The 16,815-nt window shown below is 43.9% G+C and overlaps 1 protein-coding gene and 1 pseudogene across 1 annotated transcript; both read left to right on the top strand.

The window, feature by feature from the left end:
• The first annotated feature begins 13 nt into the window (after positions 1-13).
• Arl9 (ADP ribosylation factor like GTPase 9) lies at positions 14-15,601 on the top strand. Its single transcript, XM_041671131.1, has 6 exons — positions 14-62; positions 1,976-2,131; positions 2,445-3,319; positions 6,270-6,432; positions 9,267-9,442; positions 15,425-15,601. Exons 1-6 carry the CDS (start codon positions 14-16, stop codon positions 15,599-15,601), a joined length of 1,596 nt encoding a protein of 531 aa, XP_041527065.1.
• Positions 4,030-4,158, top strand: LOC121460977 (annotated as a pseudogene).
• Positions 15,602-16,815: the final 1,214 nt, after the last annotated feature.

Here is a 16,815-nt window from a genome sequence, read left to right as displayed (position 1 = left end):
TATGGGATTACAGATGGGGGCAGCTGAGAACGATTTACACAGCTCTCCAGAGAACAGTCTTGGTGAGACTGAGTACCTCTTACAGGAATGAGTGTCATTTAGGGTTCCATTACATCTCTATGGCCAAAGGTAATTTTCTTAAGTTTACCCACAGAATCTTCATGAGATTACTGCACTTTGAGAATTTTGGTCCAAGACACCATGGTGAGATACATACATACTCTAGTAGCAGAGATTTGTATTGTCATTGCTAAGCCACAGAAAACCTCATTTCAAATATGTTATTTAAGTCTAAATTTCATCTGTATTAACATTCTGGTAAATATTTTGGGTATGCCTTTAACCAATAGTTCTGGGGTGTGTGTGTGTGTGCAGTATGGAAAGCATCCCTTCACTGGAGTGAAGATGTTCCAGATGTTGGCATTTATGGCGCACTTCCTTACTGATATATCTAAGAATTTCTTTTAAACTGAATATCTAAAATTACCTCCTGTCCCTCCCAGCAAAACTACAAATCTGGTGGGATTGGGAGAACTCTGTTTAAACAGTGACAGTCAGAGGCTGGAGAGATGGCCCATCAGTTAAAGCGCTAGCTGTTCTCCCAGAGGCACTGAGTTCAGTTCCCAGTACCTACCTACATGGCAGCCAAGAGCTGCCTGTGACTCCTGTTCCAGAGGATCTGGCACTACGTACATGCCATACACATACACATGTGCAAGCAAAATACCCATAAACATAAAACAAGAAATTTTTTTTGTATTTTATGTAATCTTTTTGTTTATTTTTTTTTAGGTGAAAAAAATTTTCGCCTCCTCCCTGTTTCCCATTTCCCTCCCCCTCCTCTCCTCTCCCTCTCCCCCCAAAACAAGAAATCTTACAAAGAATAAATCCATCCTATTGGTATGGGCATTAGTGAACAGTAGCAAATCTTTTGGTAAACATTTTAAAAAATGGTTTGTTTACTCTGATTTTATGTGAATTGATGTTTTGCCTGCATATTTGTCTGTGTGAGGGTGTCAGATCCCTTGGAACTGGAGTTACAGACAGCTGTGATCTGCCGTGTGGGTGCTGGGGATTGAACCCCAGTCCTCTGGAAAAGCAGCCAGTGCTCTTACCCACTGAGCCCCTAACCTAGCATTTTCAAGGTAGCTGAAGACAGCTGACCTTAAAACCTGTCCCTTGACTCAGGCCTTCCGGAACTTGCCACCTTTCCTCGCCAGCTTATCTGAAATCTGGTGAAAGAAAATCAATTTCATGTAGCAACTAAAGTTTTCCATATGGTCGGGGAGGGACAGGGTCTCAGCATGCTAGTCTAAACTCAAGCCTTCCTCCCTCAGCCTCCCCAGTGCTGGGATACAGGCACCCATGTCCTGATGTTACTCGTCATTTTTTTTTTTTAACTGAGCAGGAACCTGGGCCCCTTACTCAGCAAGCACTCTCTCACCGCTTATACTCCATCCCTAAAATCCCGCCTTGCTAAATTGTGAAATATTCCGAGTCCCGCCAGAAAATATGAGAACCGTGAGTTCCTCGACTAAAGAAACATGCCACCTCAGTCAGGGTGCGCAAGTCACTCCGCAGTGATTGGGAACGGGATCATTAGGTTTTGATATCTGTCCCCTGCTGTCATGACCTGCGATCTCTGTGCTGAATAGCAGCAGTTTTTGTTTCTACCCGTGGAATTCACATGGGATGGGAGCAGGGAGATGTGTAGCCTGTGTTCTGGGGTGGTGGTTGTAAGGTGGGGGAAGGTGGAGTCTTCTAGGGACTCTAGAGCCTTAGGCGTTCTTAAGTTAGGCACGGACTGGCAGGGCAAATTGGAGGTTGAAGCGGGGTTGCTGAAACTCGTAGGAAGCATTTCTCCAGCACTGTCAAATCGTGTTTTTGTGCGCTCTGGAGCAAGGGGTACCTAAGGACCTCCAGCAAAAGCAGTCCGCCTTGCCTGTTTCTCCCGTTCTCTGTTGAAAATCACCAGGTTCCCTTAGACTGGGCATCCTAGCATCCACGCCTTTCCCGGTCCTTCCTTCAGGCTCAAGTTCGACCAATCAGCTGCCAGCTCTAGACCAACTAAAGCAAGATGCCAGACTGACAGCTGCGCTCACTGGCGCGGCCTGCCACCCTGTGACCGCAGGTGTGGCTTACGCTTGCTTTCTGGACCTACGTCTCCCTTGAGCCCCCACACCAGGGCAACACCTGCCAGGATCCAGGGCCGCGGCTCCTGCGCGCTGGCGCGTGGGAGAGAAGGGGAACAGCGGCGGTGGGGATGGAGAGAGGGAAGGCGAAGGAGAGGGACAAGTTTTCTTCTTCGAGCAGTAGGGAATCAGTAAAAGCAGAGAAGGAAAAAAGGAAAGATGTGGAAGTAAAAAGCAAAGGGAAAGAGATAGGGAAGGAAGAGGAGAAGAGGAAGTCTGTAGAGCTGAAAATCAAGAAGGGGAAAGAGACAGGAAAGGAAGAAGAGAAAAGGAAGGATGTAGGTCAGAAAAACGACAGCGGAAAATCTAAGGAAGAGGAGAAAAGGAAGAGTGTGGAGTTGAAAATCAAGGAGAACGGGAAGGAGAAAGGGAAGGAAGAGGAGAAAAGGAAGAGTGTGGACGCGAAAATCAAGGAGAACGGGAAAGAGAAAGGGAAGGAAGAAGAGAAAAGGAAGAGTGTGGACGCGAAAATCAAGGAGAACGGGAAGGAGAACGGGAAGGAGAAAGGGAAGGAAGAGGAGAAAAGGAAGAGTGTGGACGCGAAAATCAAGGAGAAAGGGAAGGAAGAGGAGAAAAGGAAGAGTGTGGACGCGAAAATCAAGGAGAACGGGAAGGAGAAAGGGAAGGAAGAGGAGAAAAGGAAGAGTGTGGACGCGAAAATCAAGGAGAAAGGGAAGGAAGAGGAGAAAAGGAAGAGTGTGGACGCGAAAATCAAGGAGAACGGGAAGGAGAAAGGGAAGGAAGAGGAGAAAAGGAAGAGTGTGGACGCGAAAATCAAGGAGAACGGGAAGGAAGAGGAGAAAAGGAAGAGTGTGGACGCGAAAATCAAGGAGAACGGGAAGGAGAAAGGGAAGGAAGAGGAGAAAAGGAAGAGTGTGGACGCGAAAATCAAGGAGAAAGGGAAGGAAGAGGAGAAAAGGAAGAGTGTGGACGCGAAAATCAAGGAGAAAGGGAAGGAAGAGGAGAAAAGGAAGAGTGTGGAGTTGAAAATCAAGGAGAATGGAAAAGGAAAGGAAGTCAAGGAGGAGCAAGGGATGGAGAATGAGGAGGAACAGGTCACAGAAAAGGTCAAAGACAGCAGCAGCACCTCGATTAAAATCCTGAACCCGCCGCCGCCGCCGCCGCCGGTAAGAGACCTGGGACCCGCTTCGCCTCCGAGTCGGTTGTGGGCATTCAAACCCGCCGGGCTCTGTTACGTCGCCCCCGAAGTACGCAGAGAACCGGATCTTGTCCGAGGGCGTCTGTGTATGGATGGCGGGGGTGTGGGGGAATGTGCCAAGGTTCGAACGTATCCCCGCCCCCAACTTCACCCCTTCCGGCACCCGTTATTGTCTACTGTGGAGAGACCAGGGATCTCTTAATTGGTCCTAGTTGAACGCAGGGACCGGCTCCTGGCTCTGTCCCAGCGCTTCATACCAGGTGCGGACCACATAGACAATGCTGAAAACAGCACCGAATCCTCTTCCCAGCACGTGCAGTTAATATAGTCTTGGTTGGAAGAGATAGGGTTCCTGGACACGATAAGTACCTGGTGTGTTTGGGAGCTCCTGGTTCTTTTCCACGGGCGTTGTAGTTACCCTTTGCAGGGCTTTCAGAACTCACCATAGGAGGGACGCAGATTGGTCTCAGAAGCCCAGGCACTGTTTTGGTCAGAAACTACTCTGTCGCTTAGTGTTCCCAGTTCCTTGACTGGTTCCTTGGCTCAGAGCCGCTTTCTACTTCTGAACAGTGGGAATTGTTAACGGAGACTTGATCCCTGGCAAAAGCACAGACTCGAATCATAGATGATGGAAGAAATAACTGTTACAAGAACAGTGATGTTCAGAATTCGATTTGAGTATGTACCTAGCGGAGTGGTTTTCCCAGGGCGCGGCTTCTCCACTGCACTCTGGATATGTAGGCCCCTGCGATTTCCCCTAATTCGAGGTACTGCATAATTTCTGGTAGTTGTGGACTAGGGCTAGATAAACTTAGAACCCAGGGCTTCAGCAGTAAACTACCATTGAGCTACACCTCAGCCCAAAACATATAGTGTAGACTAAAGTATAAGCAGAATGGAAGCCAAAGTGAGTGTGGAATTTCTAGGGAAGATAGGCCGGGGGCATGGTGAGGAGCAGGGGACAGATTTTAGCACAATATTTTCCTAAGACTTCGGATACAAAACTGTCAAAATATGACCAACCGGTATAAAATACGCCCTCATTTCAGCAGTGGGGGTAGTCTTCTTAGAATTGGTAGAGTAGATTAGGGTAGCTTGGGTAGGAATCACAGTGGCAATTGTAGGGGGATATAATCCACACCCCGCAGTCATTTCTTGGTTCCTCTGTCCCTTTAAAGAGTACAGTCTGAACAACTTCCGCTGTCCTATTCCTTACCGTAGCATATTCTTAGAACGACACTGTAACACTTAGAACGGGAACGGAAGTAAGGACTTAGAATTTCATATCTAATGAGATATGAAATAGTCGTGAGAATCCCAATTCCTTAGGGCTAGGAGGTTGGCTCCGTGGGTGCGGTGCGGCTGGAGAACTTGAATTTGGATCCCCAGCATTCATGGAACACCTAAGTACCAACCTCTGGCCTAGCCGCGCATGCACAAACAGAGGTTCAGGTGAGTGTACCAGAATACACCAACCAGAAGACAATTTTTTATTTTTTTATATTTATTTATTTATTTTTTGCTCCAAGAACAAAAAACTCAGAGGCCTTTATAAATCATGCTTTTTACATTAAGTCCCTGTTGGGCCATGCCCTAAAACATCTTTCTTTCACACAGATTCTTTTATTTATTTTTTTTTATTTTTTTAAGCAGATGAGAGTGTTTCACTTCCAGCACTAGGGATATCAGGGCCACTCTGGGCTAGCAAATAAGACTCAAAAAAACAAACAAACAAACAAAAAAAAACCAGACTCAAAGAGCTGCACTAGAGATTCTTTGTTTTTCAAGACAGGGTCTCTCTACATAGCCTAGCTGTCCTGGAACTCACTCTGTAGGCAAGGCTGGCCTGGAGCTCACAGAGATTCACTTGCCTCTGCTCCCGAGTGGGGTTAAAAGCATGAACCACCATGGTAATACTATTTAAGATCACCTTTTGAGCTAAGTGGTAGTCCGCGTCTTTAACCCTCGGAGGTTTGACAATTTCTATAGCCTTAGTCTTTCTGCTTAATCATGATACTTGTATCAAAAACATAAGTGAGAGCTGGGTGGTGGTGGTTTATGCCTTTAATACCAGCACTCAGGAGGTAGAGGTAGGTGGAGCTCTATGAGTTTGAGGCTAGCCTGGTCTACAGAGTGAGTTCCAGGACAGTCATAGTTGTTGCAGAGAGAAACCCTGTCTCAAAAACAAACAAACAAAACCTAAGCGAGGACCTTTGTCCTAATATTTTGTAGCCAAATTATCCAACTGCTAAGACAAGACAAATAAGAGACCTTAAATGCTTCCATGTTGGGTTCCAGCCACACTTGTGTCATCGACAACTCACTCCAGCGCAGTTGCCAATAAATGATAATCCCAGGTGCAAAACGGGGTCCGGAGAGGGCTCAGCAGGTAGAGATGTTTGCTTTTGGGCCAACACTCTGCATTTGATCCCCAGGACTCACATGGTAGAAGGAGAAAACCAACTCCTGAGAATTGTCCCTTGGCCTCCATACGCATGCTGAGGTGCCCCTATGCATGAGTACACACACACACACACACACACACACACACACACACACACAATATGGAAATTGGTCCTGGTATCCGTAGATCTATGACACTGCATGGCACGTAAATTCTAAGATGTGTGTTCATGTGCATGCGCTGTGTGAGTTGTGTGTGCGTGTATGTATGCGTACATGCATGCATGTGTGTGTGTTTTCATATATTTGTTGTCTGATAAACTGACAAGGAATTGGACAATAAAAAAAGGACCTGGGAATGATGTCACGGAAGTAGGGGTAGTTTTGGTTTAGACTGGTCAGCAATTCCTTGGTTACAGTTAGGTCCTAACAAGTCAGGCACGCTGTCAGAAGCCAGCCACACACAGCCCCGATGGCAAGAGTTTATTGATGGATTTTTTTTTGTTTTATTTCAGGAGAAAAGTAACCAGATCCTAGTAGTAGGCCTGGATGGTGCAGGAAAGACCAGCGTCCTCCACTCGCTGGCTTCCAACAGAATCCAGCACAGCCTGGCACCTACCCAAGGTTTCAACGAAGTTTGCATCAGCACTGAGGACAGGCAGATGGAGTTCCTGGAGAGTACGTTCTGCTTCTCATTAGCATCCATCTTAAGCCGGAAGCAGCGTTATCTACTGACATTGTAATCTTGAGAGAAGTGGTGCGGGATGCGATTCTTTTACACTTTAGGAAGACCTCAGGGTTTAATACTTAGGTGCTCGGGGTGGGGGCTGGGGAATCCACTTTCCGCTGTTTCGATTTTCTCCCGTTTCTGTAGTGCTGGCAACAGAAGAGGCTTAGAGGAAGGCTAAATTTAGCATACCCTCCTGTGATCTCCTGTAATCATCCTTCACCTTCCCTCACTGCTGCAGAAACACGGCCATCTAAGCAACTATAATGGGCGTCCTTCTCAACAACAAAACTGGGTGCAGTCCCAAACCTCTTCTAGTAAGCTGACAGTCCCAGTCTCTACCGTATGGTAGTACTGTCCCCACCTCACTAATAATGCAGTTCCCAAAGTCAGATCAGGCCTCCAGTCTTCCCTCTACAAACCCCCACACAAGACATTTGTCCTCATGGCCCTAAATATCATCTTAGAGGCACCCAGAATTATCTAAGCAGTTCAAGCATGTCCAGATGTCTTCTGCTACCTCCACTTGAACTCCTACGTGGCCTTTGAGACTTACTGTGGTCACAAAACAAGCAAAGCAAGCATGATTTATCCCCTGTCTGTTCCTTTCCCTGTAGCCCATGGCCAGTGCATGGGGGCTGTTCTTCCACTAGGTGCTCAAGGGGGAGCCCCAGGCATCACCCTTGACAGTCTTTCTCTATGGCATCATTCTGCAAGTCAAGCACCGAGGTTTTCTGTCTCCAAAGCATGCATCAAATGTATAAGTTTTGTCCTTTTTGGCTCCCATGTGAGAAGAACCTGCCCCTCTCTTCTCTTCCCAGGCACCACAGTCAATTGTGAAATCTTTGCTTTTGTCCAGACTCAAAGAGCACTATTTTAACACACTATTTAAACTAAGCATTTGCTAGTTTAAAAAGCCTTGATGATTGGTTTATCCACTTCTAGATAACTCTTAGCTCAAAGATAAGGTGTTATGGAAAAGTGAGAAAGATGGAGAACTGAGGCATTGTTAGAAACCACCGTGAAGCCAGACATGGTGTTACAGACCTGTAATCTGAGCACTTGAAAGACTAAGGCAGGAGAATCATGAGCTAGAGGCTAGCCTGGACTACGTAGTAAGACCTTGTTTCAAAAACTCCAGAAACAATGACCAAAAAAAAAAATCTTCTGATTGAAAGGAGCAGGCCAAGAAAGTGTCGAAAAAAACCAGTAACAATAAAAACAAAGGGGGAGGGTGAGAAAATCGCTAAGAAACCGGTGAAATGGGGAAGAAAGACACAATAGCAAAGGTCAGAAAAGTCCAAAATTAGTACATCGAAAACATAAACAAAATAGACAAACTTCTGGTAAAATTTATCAAGAAAATCTGTAAAGCACAAATAAACAATATGACTTAAAAACCAGCTTGTCACCAGTTACACTGACAGGAATGTAACATTCCCACGAATGCTTCAATGGTTTTGCTGGGTAGAGAGATGGCTCAGATAGCATGTGCTTCTCTTGCCAAGAACCTGAGTTCAGTTCCCAGCACCCATGTCAGGCAGCTCACAACTGCTTATACCTCCAGCTTCAGGGGACCCAGTGCCCTCTTCTGGTCTATGCACAGGCACATAAACACATGGCATACATTCACATTCATAAAAATAAACATTAAAAATTATTTTAGAAGCCAGGCATGGTGGGCCATGCATTTACCCAGCACTTGGGAAGCAGAGGCAGAAGCAGGTGGAGTTTGTGACTTTGAGGCCAGTTGGTCTACATAGTGAGTTCCAGGACAGCCAGATCTACATAGTGAGACTATCTATCTATCTATCTATCTATCTATCTATCTATCTCTGTCCATCTATCTACCTACCTACCTATCTACATACTTACCTGTCTATCATCTACCTATCTACCTACCTAATTTATCTATCTATCCATCCATCCACCTACCTACCATCCATCTATCTATCTATCTATCTATCTATCTGTCTCTGTCTATCATCTATCTACCTACCTACTTTATCTATCCATCCATCCACCTACCTATCATCTATCTATCTATCTATCTATCTATCTATCTATCTCTGTCCATCTATCTACCTACCTACCTATCTACATACTTACCTGTCTATCATCTACCTATCTACCTACCTACTTTATCTATCTATCCATCCATTCACCTACCTACCTACCATCTATCTATCTATCTATCTATCTATCTATCTATCTACACACACACATATATTATTAGAGTGGCACACAATTCAGCCTACCATCTTCCATTATCTTAGTACCTTATGCCCATTTTCTCAGTTATGCTGGATGAACAAGCAGTAGCTGGCCGTTCTTCTGTGTCTATATAGCACAGGAAGACATCACTGGAGTATTTAGGATTCCCATACTGATACTTTTGTGTTCTGCTTGTTTGTTTTTAATTTTATGTTTGTTTGTGTGAGACACCGTCTTGCTATGTTGGTTGGCAGGCCTCAAACTCACAACAGATCTCCTGCCTCACTAGCCTGAGTGCTGGAATTACAGGCATGACCTGCCCGGCCTGGCTTTTCATGTTGATTCTTAGTCATTCCTGGATGAGTGATCCACCTCTGAGGGACGGTGATTCCCACTGACCAACGATTCCCTCGGTAACATGCCTCTGGCCACTCAGAGTTGCCTACAGTGTAACTCAGTGACATTGACCAGAGCACCTGGCCAGTGTGTCCTATAGTCCCCCTTGGGGGCCATCCCTGTGATTTTAATTCATTCATTCATGTGTGACTCCTTCCTCTCCCATTCTCTGCAGTTGGCGGCAGTGAGCCATTCCGCGCCTACTGGGAGATGTACCTGCCTAAGGTATGGCTGCTGATCTTTGTGGTAGACTCAGCTGATCACAGTCGGTTGCCTGAAGCCAGGAGATACCTTCATCAGCTGATTGCGCCAAACCCAGGGCTCCCTCTGGTTGTGTTTGCCAACAAACAGGTAAAAAGCTGTGCTAATCTGGTGGCAGAGCACCTTGCCTCGCTTCCAGGCAAGTCCACACCAAAGCTAGGTTAATGGAACCTCCACTCAATAGTTTCTCATTATTAGCACAGACATGTCTTATTTTAATAGGTAGATAATCTTCGAGACCAGCCTGGTCTACAAGAGCTAGTTCCAGGACAGGCTCCAAAGCCACAGAGAAACCCTGTCTCGAAAAACAAAAAACAAAACAACAAAAAAAATAGGTAGATAATCAAAAATATACTGCGTATTCAATTTATTAGGTCTCCTGGATTATATACTCTTTCAATGTAAATATAATTGTCTTGTGTACTTGAATTGCCTAGTCTGTTGCCTCATGAAGAAAAGGAATTTAACCATGTGTATTGAACTTATTTCAATAAACCAATACTGATTGTTGATTTAATTTGACACAATTTTGAGTGGCTTCTATGTATAGAAAAAGAGTTTTATTTTAGATCAGTTACACTTGACTGAATTTTTTTTTTTTTTTTTTTTTGGTGCTTGCATCAAAAGCAATTAACGTTCATGGAGAAAGCTCGAAGCTTTTACACAGTCCTTGGAAGTGCAAGCAACTACGAAAAAAAAAAAACGAAACAGAATTCCTGTATCATGCATCAATTCTACATTTTTTATATACCCCAGATAAATGAAACCAGGGAGCCAGTCTGCTTTTATACACTTAGGTTCATGGTAGCACTATGATTACAACAGCCGCAGGTTAGAAGCTAGAAAGGTCTGTCCGCTGACGACCGCATAACGAAACATGGTGTGTCCATACAGCGTGTTACTTTAGCCTGCAGAGGGACGAAGTTCTACCGCATGCAACCATGCGGATGGACCTGTGGATACTATCCTAAATGAATGAGCTAGCCACAGAGGGACAGATGCTGTGTGGTTCTGCGTATAGAGCGTCTTCCCAGAGCCATCAACTCTGCAGTGGACCGAGTGGAACTGTGGATGTCAAGGGTTATAGGAGGGAGGAAAGTGGAGTTAGCTTAGGACAGCTAGAGCTTCAGTGTAGCAAGATGAAGAGTTGATGGTGATGGTTTAAACCACTGTGAATGCATTTAATTTTACTGAATTACACACTAAAATGGTAAATTTTGTTATTGCACTACTATTACAACGATGACAATGACTATACACACACACACACACACACACATAACCTTTAGGTTTCCAAATACTGGAACAGTAATTCTCTCAATTACTAGGTCTGCCAACCAAAAACTCAATGCCTTCCTTCCCTTATGTCTTCTATGAGTAGGATGTTCATGGAAGCAAACTAAATAATTACAATAGATCTTACTTTATCAGAAATCTTGATTGGCATTAAGAATAGAGGCTGGTCCAGCACATTTTGATATGGTGTTGGCATTTCAGAAAGAAAGGTTGATGATTTGTTTTTCGTTTTCAAGTGAAGTATCTTAAAACTACGAAGACTCAGGGCCTGAGAGATGTAGCCCAATGATAGTGAATCTGCTTAGCATATGCGAGGTCCTGGGTTCAATCCCGGCAGGCAGTAGGTGAGGGAACTGCAAAGATTTAGAAGTTCCTGTACACACATTTCACCTGTGTGGCATGCTGGTGGACTGTAATCTGGCCTTTCTCTTGTTGCTGGTCATTTTTATTATTCCCAGTTGTTTACTGTTGCAAGGTTGCAGTGAGCTTTCAAATGTGTGCGCCCTTGTACCCACGGATGCGTATTTCTCAAGTGTGCAGAAGTGCTAGGTTTTTGGATTTGCAAATAGTTTTATTGGATATTCCTAAATTGCTTTCCAAAGTCACACTAGTTTACTCTTCCATCGGGAGATGATAGTTATTTGAAGCTCCACCCCTCATTGGGACTGGCCATTGTCACAACCATCCGTTTTGCCAATGTGTTGGTCTTATGATCCTTATTTATTTGAGGTGTTTATTGCTGGCTGAGACCTACATCCTGTTTGCTCTTGTTTTCTCACCTCCGATTCTTCCTGTGGGAGAGGTGCTGGGAATGAGAGCCGAGGTCTTTTGTACTAAGCATACTGTTTACCACAAAGATGGGACGGAAGCCTCTACCTTTCCTGTTTGATATATAAGGGTACTGAATATTTTTTGCAAAATTCCCTTGTTGGTTATATGCATCACTAACATCTTCTCCAGTATCTCAGTGATTTTCATTTTGCTTTGCTTATGGTTCCTATTTTTACATTAGAGACCCCCCATTTCTCTTTTTAAGACATAGTTCTGCATAGGTCTCTATATAGTTTTGACTGCCTTGGAACTTGCTCTGTAGACCAGGCTGGCCTTGAACTCACAGAGGTCTGCTTGTCTGTTTCCTGAGTACTGGGATTAAAGGCTGGCCAGATTTTCCTTTTTATTTATCAAATTTATCCAGTTTTTCCTTTTGTGGTTTGTGTGTCTTGTCTTCATCAAATTGAATAAACAGAACCATTGTCAAATTGAAAGTTTTTTGTTGTTTATTTGAGACAAGGTATATCACTATGTAATCTTGGCTGGCCTGGAACTCTTTATATAGACTGGGCTGGTCTTGAACTCATAGAGATTTACCTGCTTCTGCCTCTTGAGTATTCAGTATACCACTATACTCAGCTAAATTGAAGACTTTTGCTTTACCTTAATGATAAAAGACTTAGTTATTCTTTTTTAATTATAATTAAATTTATTCATTTATTTTACACCCCAACCGAAGTTTCCCCTCCCTGTTCTCCCCCCCCCCCCACACACACACCAACTCCACCCCAATTCACTCCTTCTCCCATGGGTGTCAACAAAGAGTGGCATATCAAGTTGAGGTAGGACCAAGCTCCTCCCCTTGTACTAAGGCAGGGCAAGGCAACCCAGTACTAGAAATAGGCTCCTGGTAAATGTTAGGGACAGTACCTGCTTCCACCACCAGGCATCCCACGAGAGGATCAAGCTACACAACTGTCACACTAGGTTGGTCCATGCAGGCGCCCTAGTCATTGGTTCAGAGTCTGTGAGTTCCTATGACGCCAGGTTAATTGTTTCTGTGGGTTCTCCCATGATCTTGACAAACTACTCCCTATCCTTTACCCCACGGCCCATCCCTTTCTTCCCTTACTCCCCTTCTCACCTCCTCTATTCCCTTCCTCCCTCCCTTCAACAAGATTCTCAGAGCTTGGCTCAGTGCTTGGCCCTGGATCTCTGCATCCATGTCCACCAGTCACTGGATGAAGAAGGTTCTCTGATGATAATTGAGATTGTTACCAATCTGATTACAGGAGATGACCAGTTCATGTTACCCATTCACCATAGCTAGGAGTCTTAGCTGGGGTCATCCCTGGGAGTTTCCCTTGCACCAGGCCTCTACCTGACCCCCAAATGCCCTACATCCCCACATCAAGATGTCTCTTTCATTAATTTCCCCCTCCATCCACCCCCCAACTCAGTCTCTTAAGTTCCCATCCCCACTGGCCCACAGTCCACCCAGATTTCATTCTATTTCTCCTTCCCAGGGAGATCTATGTGTCCCCCTCTTGGGGCTCCTTGTTACCCAGGCTCTCTGGGACTGTGGACTGTAGCATAGTTATCCTTTACTTTATAGCTAATATCCACTTATGAGTGAGAACATACCATCTTTGTCTTTCTGTGTCTCAGTTACCTCGCTCAAGAGGATTTTTTTCTAGTTCCATTAATTTGCCTTCAGATTTGCTGATGCCTTTATAACAGCTGAGTAATACTCCATTGTGTAAATGGACCGCATTTTCTTTATCCATTCTTCAGTTGAGGGGCATCTAGGTTGTTTCCAGGTTCTAGCCATGATGAATAATGGTGAACATAGTTGAGCAAGTGTCCTTGTGGAATGACTGAGCATCTTGAGTATATAAGTCTTAGCTATTCTAAATTAATGCATTTTTGCTTGTATTCTTTAGGGAAAATATTTAGTCTATGCTTTTAGATGAATCACTAGGTCAATATATTACATCAGGGGTTTCAAAAGGTTATCTTTTGAAAGCTGGGCATGGAAGTTCATGCCTGTAATCTCAGCAGTGGAGAGCAGAGACAGAAGGATTGCAAGTTCAAGGCCAGCTTGGGCTAGATAGGGAGACCTTGCATATAAAAAATGTTATTTTATTTATTCTTTGGTTATAACCTCAATTCCTACCCATACTGACTCCTCCCTACATCTTCCTTTATAATTTCTTCAGTAGATGTATTAACCTGAGATATCATCTATATACTATTGCATCCGTTACTCTGTCACAGAAGTCTCTAAGGGCTCTATGAATAACATATTGTGATTACCAACACCCAGTCACCATACATAGCCCACCAGGGGGAACCTCGTAGACTTCTAGGGCTGTGGAGCTAAGACAACATACATGGACCTCTGTATACCCCACCAGTTTGCTATAAATTTTTGATCTGAATAAATAATAATAGCAACAAAGAACTCACAAATGATAAGTATGAGAATCAGTAAAATATGGGCAAAAAGTAATTGATAGCTAGGCGGTGGTGGCACACACCTTTAATCCCAGCACTCAGAAGGCAGAGGCAGGTGGCCCTTTATGAGTATGAGGCCAGCCTGGTCTACAGAGCGAGTTCCAGACAGGCTCCAAAGCTACAGAGAAACCCTGTCTCGAAAAAAATTAAAATTAAAAAAGTAATTGATGAGTAGGGTATGATGGCCTACACCTCTAACCCCAACAGGTGTATGACTCAAAACTTCAAGCCCAGTTTAAGTCTCACGGTATGTCTCTTTAAGAAAACCAACCAACTCCTCCCACTAACAAAACATACCAGCGGAGGGAGGAGGGGGGGATGACTGCAGGAGCCAGAGACCAGCCAGGACCACTTGCACGCACTCACTCACAGAAGCTGTGGTTGCCTGCACAACATGTGCACAAGATCAACACGGAGTGAGTTAAGGGTCCATGAGCCCCCCCACCTCCCACCCAGCTGAGACGCAATGGACAATTGATGGCTTCTGGGCTAGGGACAGTCAATGTGCTCTAAAGATGTGGCCTCTATAGGTTGACCACCCTCCAGTGGATGGCCTCATTCATACCCACGATTATACAGGCAACACAAATTGGATTTAGTGAGTTATAAGAAGAAAAGGAAACATATAATTGAGAGAGGGCATAAGGCTGAGGATGGATATAGAGGAATTGGGGGAAAAGTAAGGAGGGGATATAATCAAAGTAGATGGTGTGCCTGTATGAAATTCTCAAAGAATAAAAATAGTACATTAAAAGCAATCAAATGCATGGTGGTGGATGGCTTTAATCCCAGCCCTTGGGAGGCAGAGGCAGATGGATCTCTGGGAGCTCGAGGCCAGCCAGTTCTACAAAGCGAGTTCCAGGACAGCTAGGACTGTTACACAGAGGAACCCTGTCTCGAAAAACAAAACAAACAAAACTAATCAAACAACCAGATAAAATGATGAACCAAATTTCTTTTGTTGATATAAATTCTTAATAGTTCATCATATTAAAATTATCTTAGAAAAATAAACAGATTGATGGTATCATTTAGAAAATTCAGTCCTGCCAGGTGGTGGTGGCGCACACCTTTAATCCCAGCACTCAGAAGGCAGAGGCAGGTGGCTCTTTATGAGTTTGAGGCCAGCCTGGTCTACAGAGTAAGTTCCAGGATAGTGCCGTTTACACAGAAACCCTGCCTCAGAAAACAAAACAAAAAAAAAAAAACAAAAAAAAAAGAAAGAAAGAAAGAAGGAAAGAAAGAAAGAAAAGAAAAGAAAAATTAAGGTCTTTGGTGGGGGCAGAAAGTACTTTTTGATAAGTCAGAAATGCTGGAATAATTCTGATAAAAATGTTACTGTTCATACCAACTCTGGAGTCATAATAACAAAGTTTCAGTATTTTCTGCATTAAATGGTAGAGTCATTTAGAATAAGGAGGAAATATTTCTGTCCGACAAGAATGCAGACTAACAATGTGTCCTCCTCTCTCTCCATTGTGGGTAAAGGATCTTGAAGACGCCTACCATATTATAGACATCCACGAAGCTCTAGCACTGTCGGAAGTGGGGAATGACAGGAAGCTGTTCTTGTTTGGAACTCAGGTGACTGAAAATGGCTCAGAGATCCCTTCCACCATGCAAGATGCCAGAGACCTGATTGCACATCTGGCCGCAAATATGTAGAAGTTGACTAGGACCCGGCCCACTCCTCAATTCACCATCAAACTGTCATCAAAGAGGGCTGAATGGCAGGCAGGCTTAACCCAAAGGTTTCCACTTACAATAAAAAATAAGCCATTTCCTATTCTCTCAATGCAAAGTGTATATACGAAGAGAATGCTCATTTATTAAGATTACATTTTTATTTTTTTAGATTTTTAACTTTAAATTTTTTAAATTATTTTGTTTGATGGCAATTTGGATTTTTGCTTGTTTTGGGTGCCGAGAGTGGAGCCCTGGGCCTCACATATGTTAAACACACCCATCTACCGTGGTGCTATGCCCACACACCTGGAGGAGGGTTTTAACTCAAAAGTAAAGTTCATATTAGCAAGCTTTCATCCCACCTGTGGTTTCTCTTTATGTTTTGTGTATATGTTCATGTATGTACATGTAAGGTCAGAAAGGTGCCATAAATCATGTATGCACTTTTGCTTTTTGTGGTTTCTGTTGTGGTACAATGCTCTTGTACACTGTGAAGAGTTGTCACTCGTATTAGTTTAATAAAATGTTGATTGACCAGTAGTCAAATAGGAAGTGTAGGCGGGATCACCAGACTAAGGAATTCTGGGAAGAGGAAAAGTAGAGAGTCAGTCCTCATCCAGACTCAGAGAAAGCAAGATGAAAATGCTGCATTGAGGAAAGGTGCCAAGCAACGTGGCTAAATATAGACAAGAATTATGGGTTAATCTATTGTAAGAGCTAGTTAATAATAAGTCTGAGCTAATAGGCCAAAGAGTTTATAATTACTATAAGCCTCTGTGTGTTTCTTTGGAACTGAACAGCTGTGGGTCCAGGCAGGACAGAAACACTGGGTGTCAATTGTTAGACTTCCGCAGATTATATTTAAGGATGGAGGTATAGGTGACTGCTTTGTTGAACCCAAGTCGTTTAGACACAAAAGCAGTCTAAAACTACCACGTGAGTTTCTCCAGCCAGACTTGACTGATAACAGAGACCAGTGACCACTCCCTACTAAATTCCTCAGCAATTAACCCTCTGCACAAGCTTCTAACCTCAGTTGTTGATACACAATTTAAGGCTTACCTAACTAACTGGTTTAAGTCCTAAAATATATGTGGAGGACAAGAACAACAACCAGTTGCCCAAGTCCAGAGAGAAACAGCTTTACATGGGAAAATCTCTCAGATAGCCAGGGCTACAAAGATGGTCTGGCC

Source organism: Microtus oregoni, unplaced genomic scaffold, assembly GCF_018167655.1.
Source record: "Microtus oregoni isolate MIOR12 unplaced genomic scaffold, Mior012 000021F_ref0000039, whole genome shotgun sequence".
Taxonomy (NCBI): domain Eukaryota; kingdom Metazoa; phylum Chordata; class Mammalia; order Rodentia; family Cricetidae; genus Microtus; species Microtus oregoni.
Note: the sequence above shows the minus strand (reverse complement) of the source record. Positions and strands in the feature narration are given on the sequence as shown.

Excerpts from the sequence above, each read along its gene's own strand:
- Arl9 (XM_041671131.1), top strand. The coding sequence starts at position 14 with ATGGGGGCAGCTGAGAACGATTTACACAGCTCTCCAGAGAACAGTCTT. Across the intron at positions 3,320-6,269 it reads CGCCGCCGCCGCCGCCGCCG|GAGAAAAGTAACCAGATCCT; the intron begins GTAAGAGACCTG and ends GTTTTATTTCAG. Across the intron at positions 6,433-9,266 it reads GCAGATGGAGTTCCTGGAGA|TTGGCGGCAGTGAGCCATTC; the intron begins GTACGTTCTGCT and ends CATTCTCTGCAG.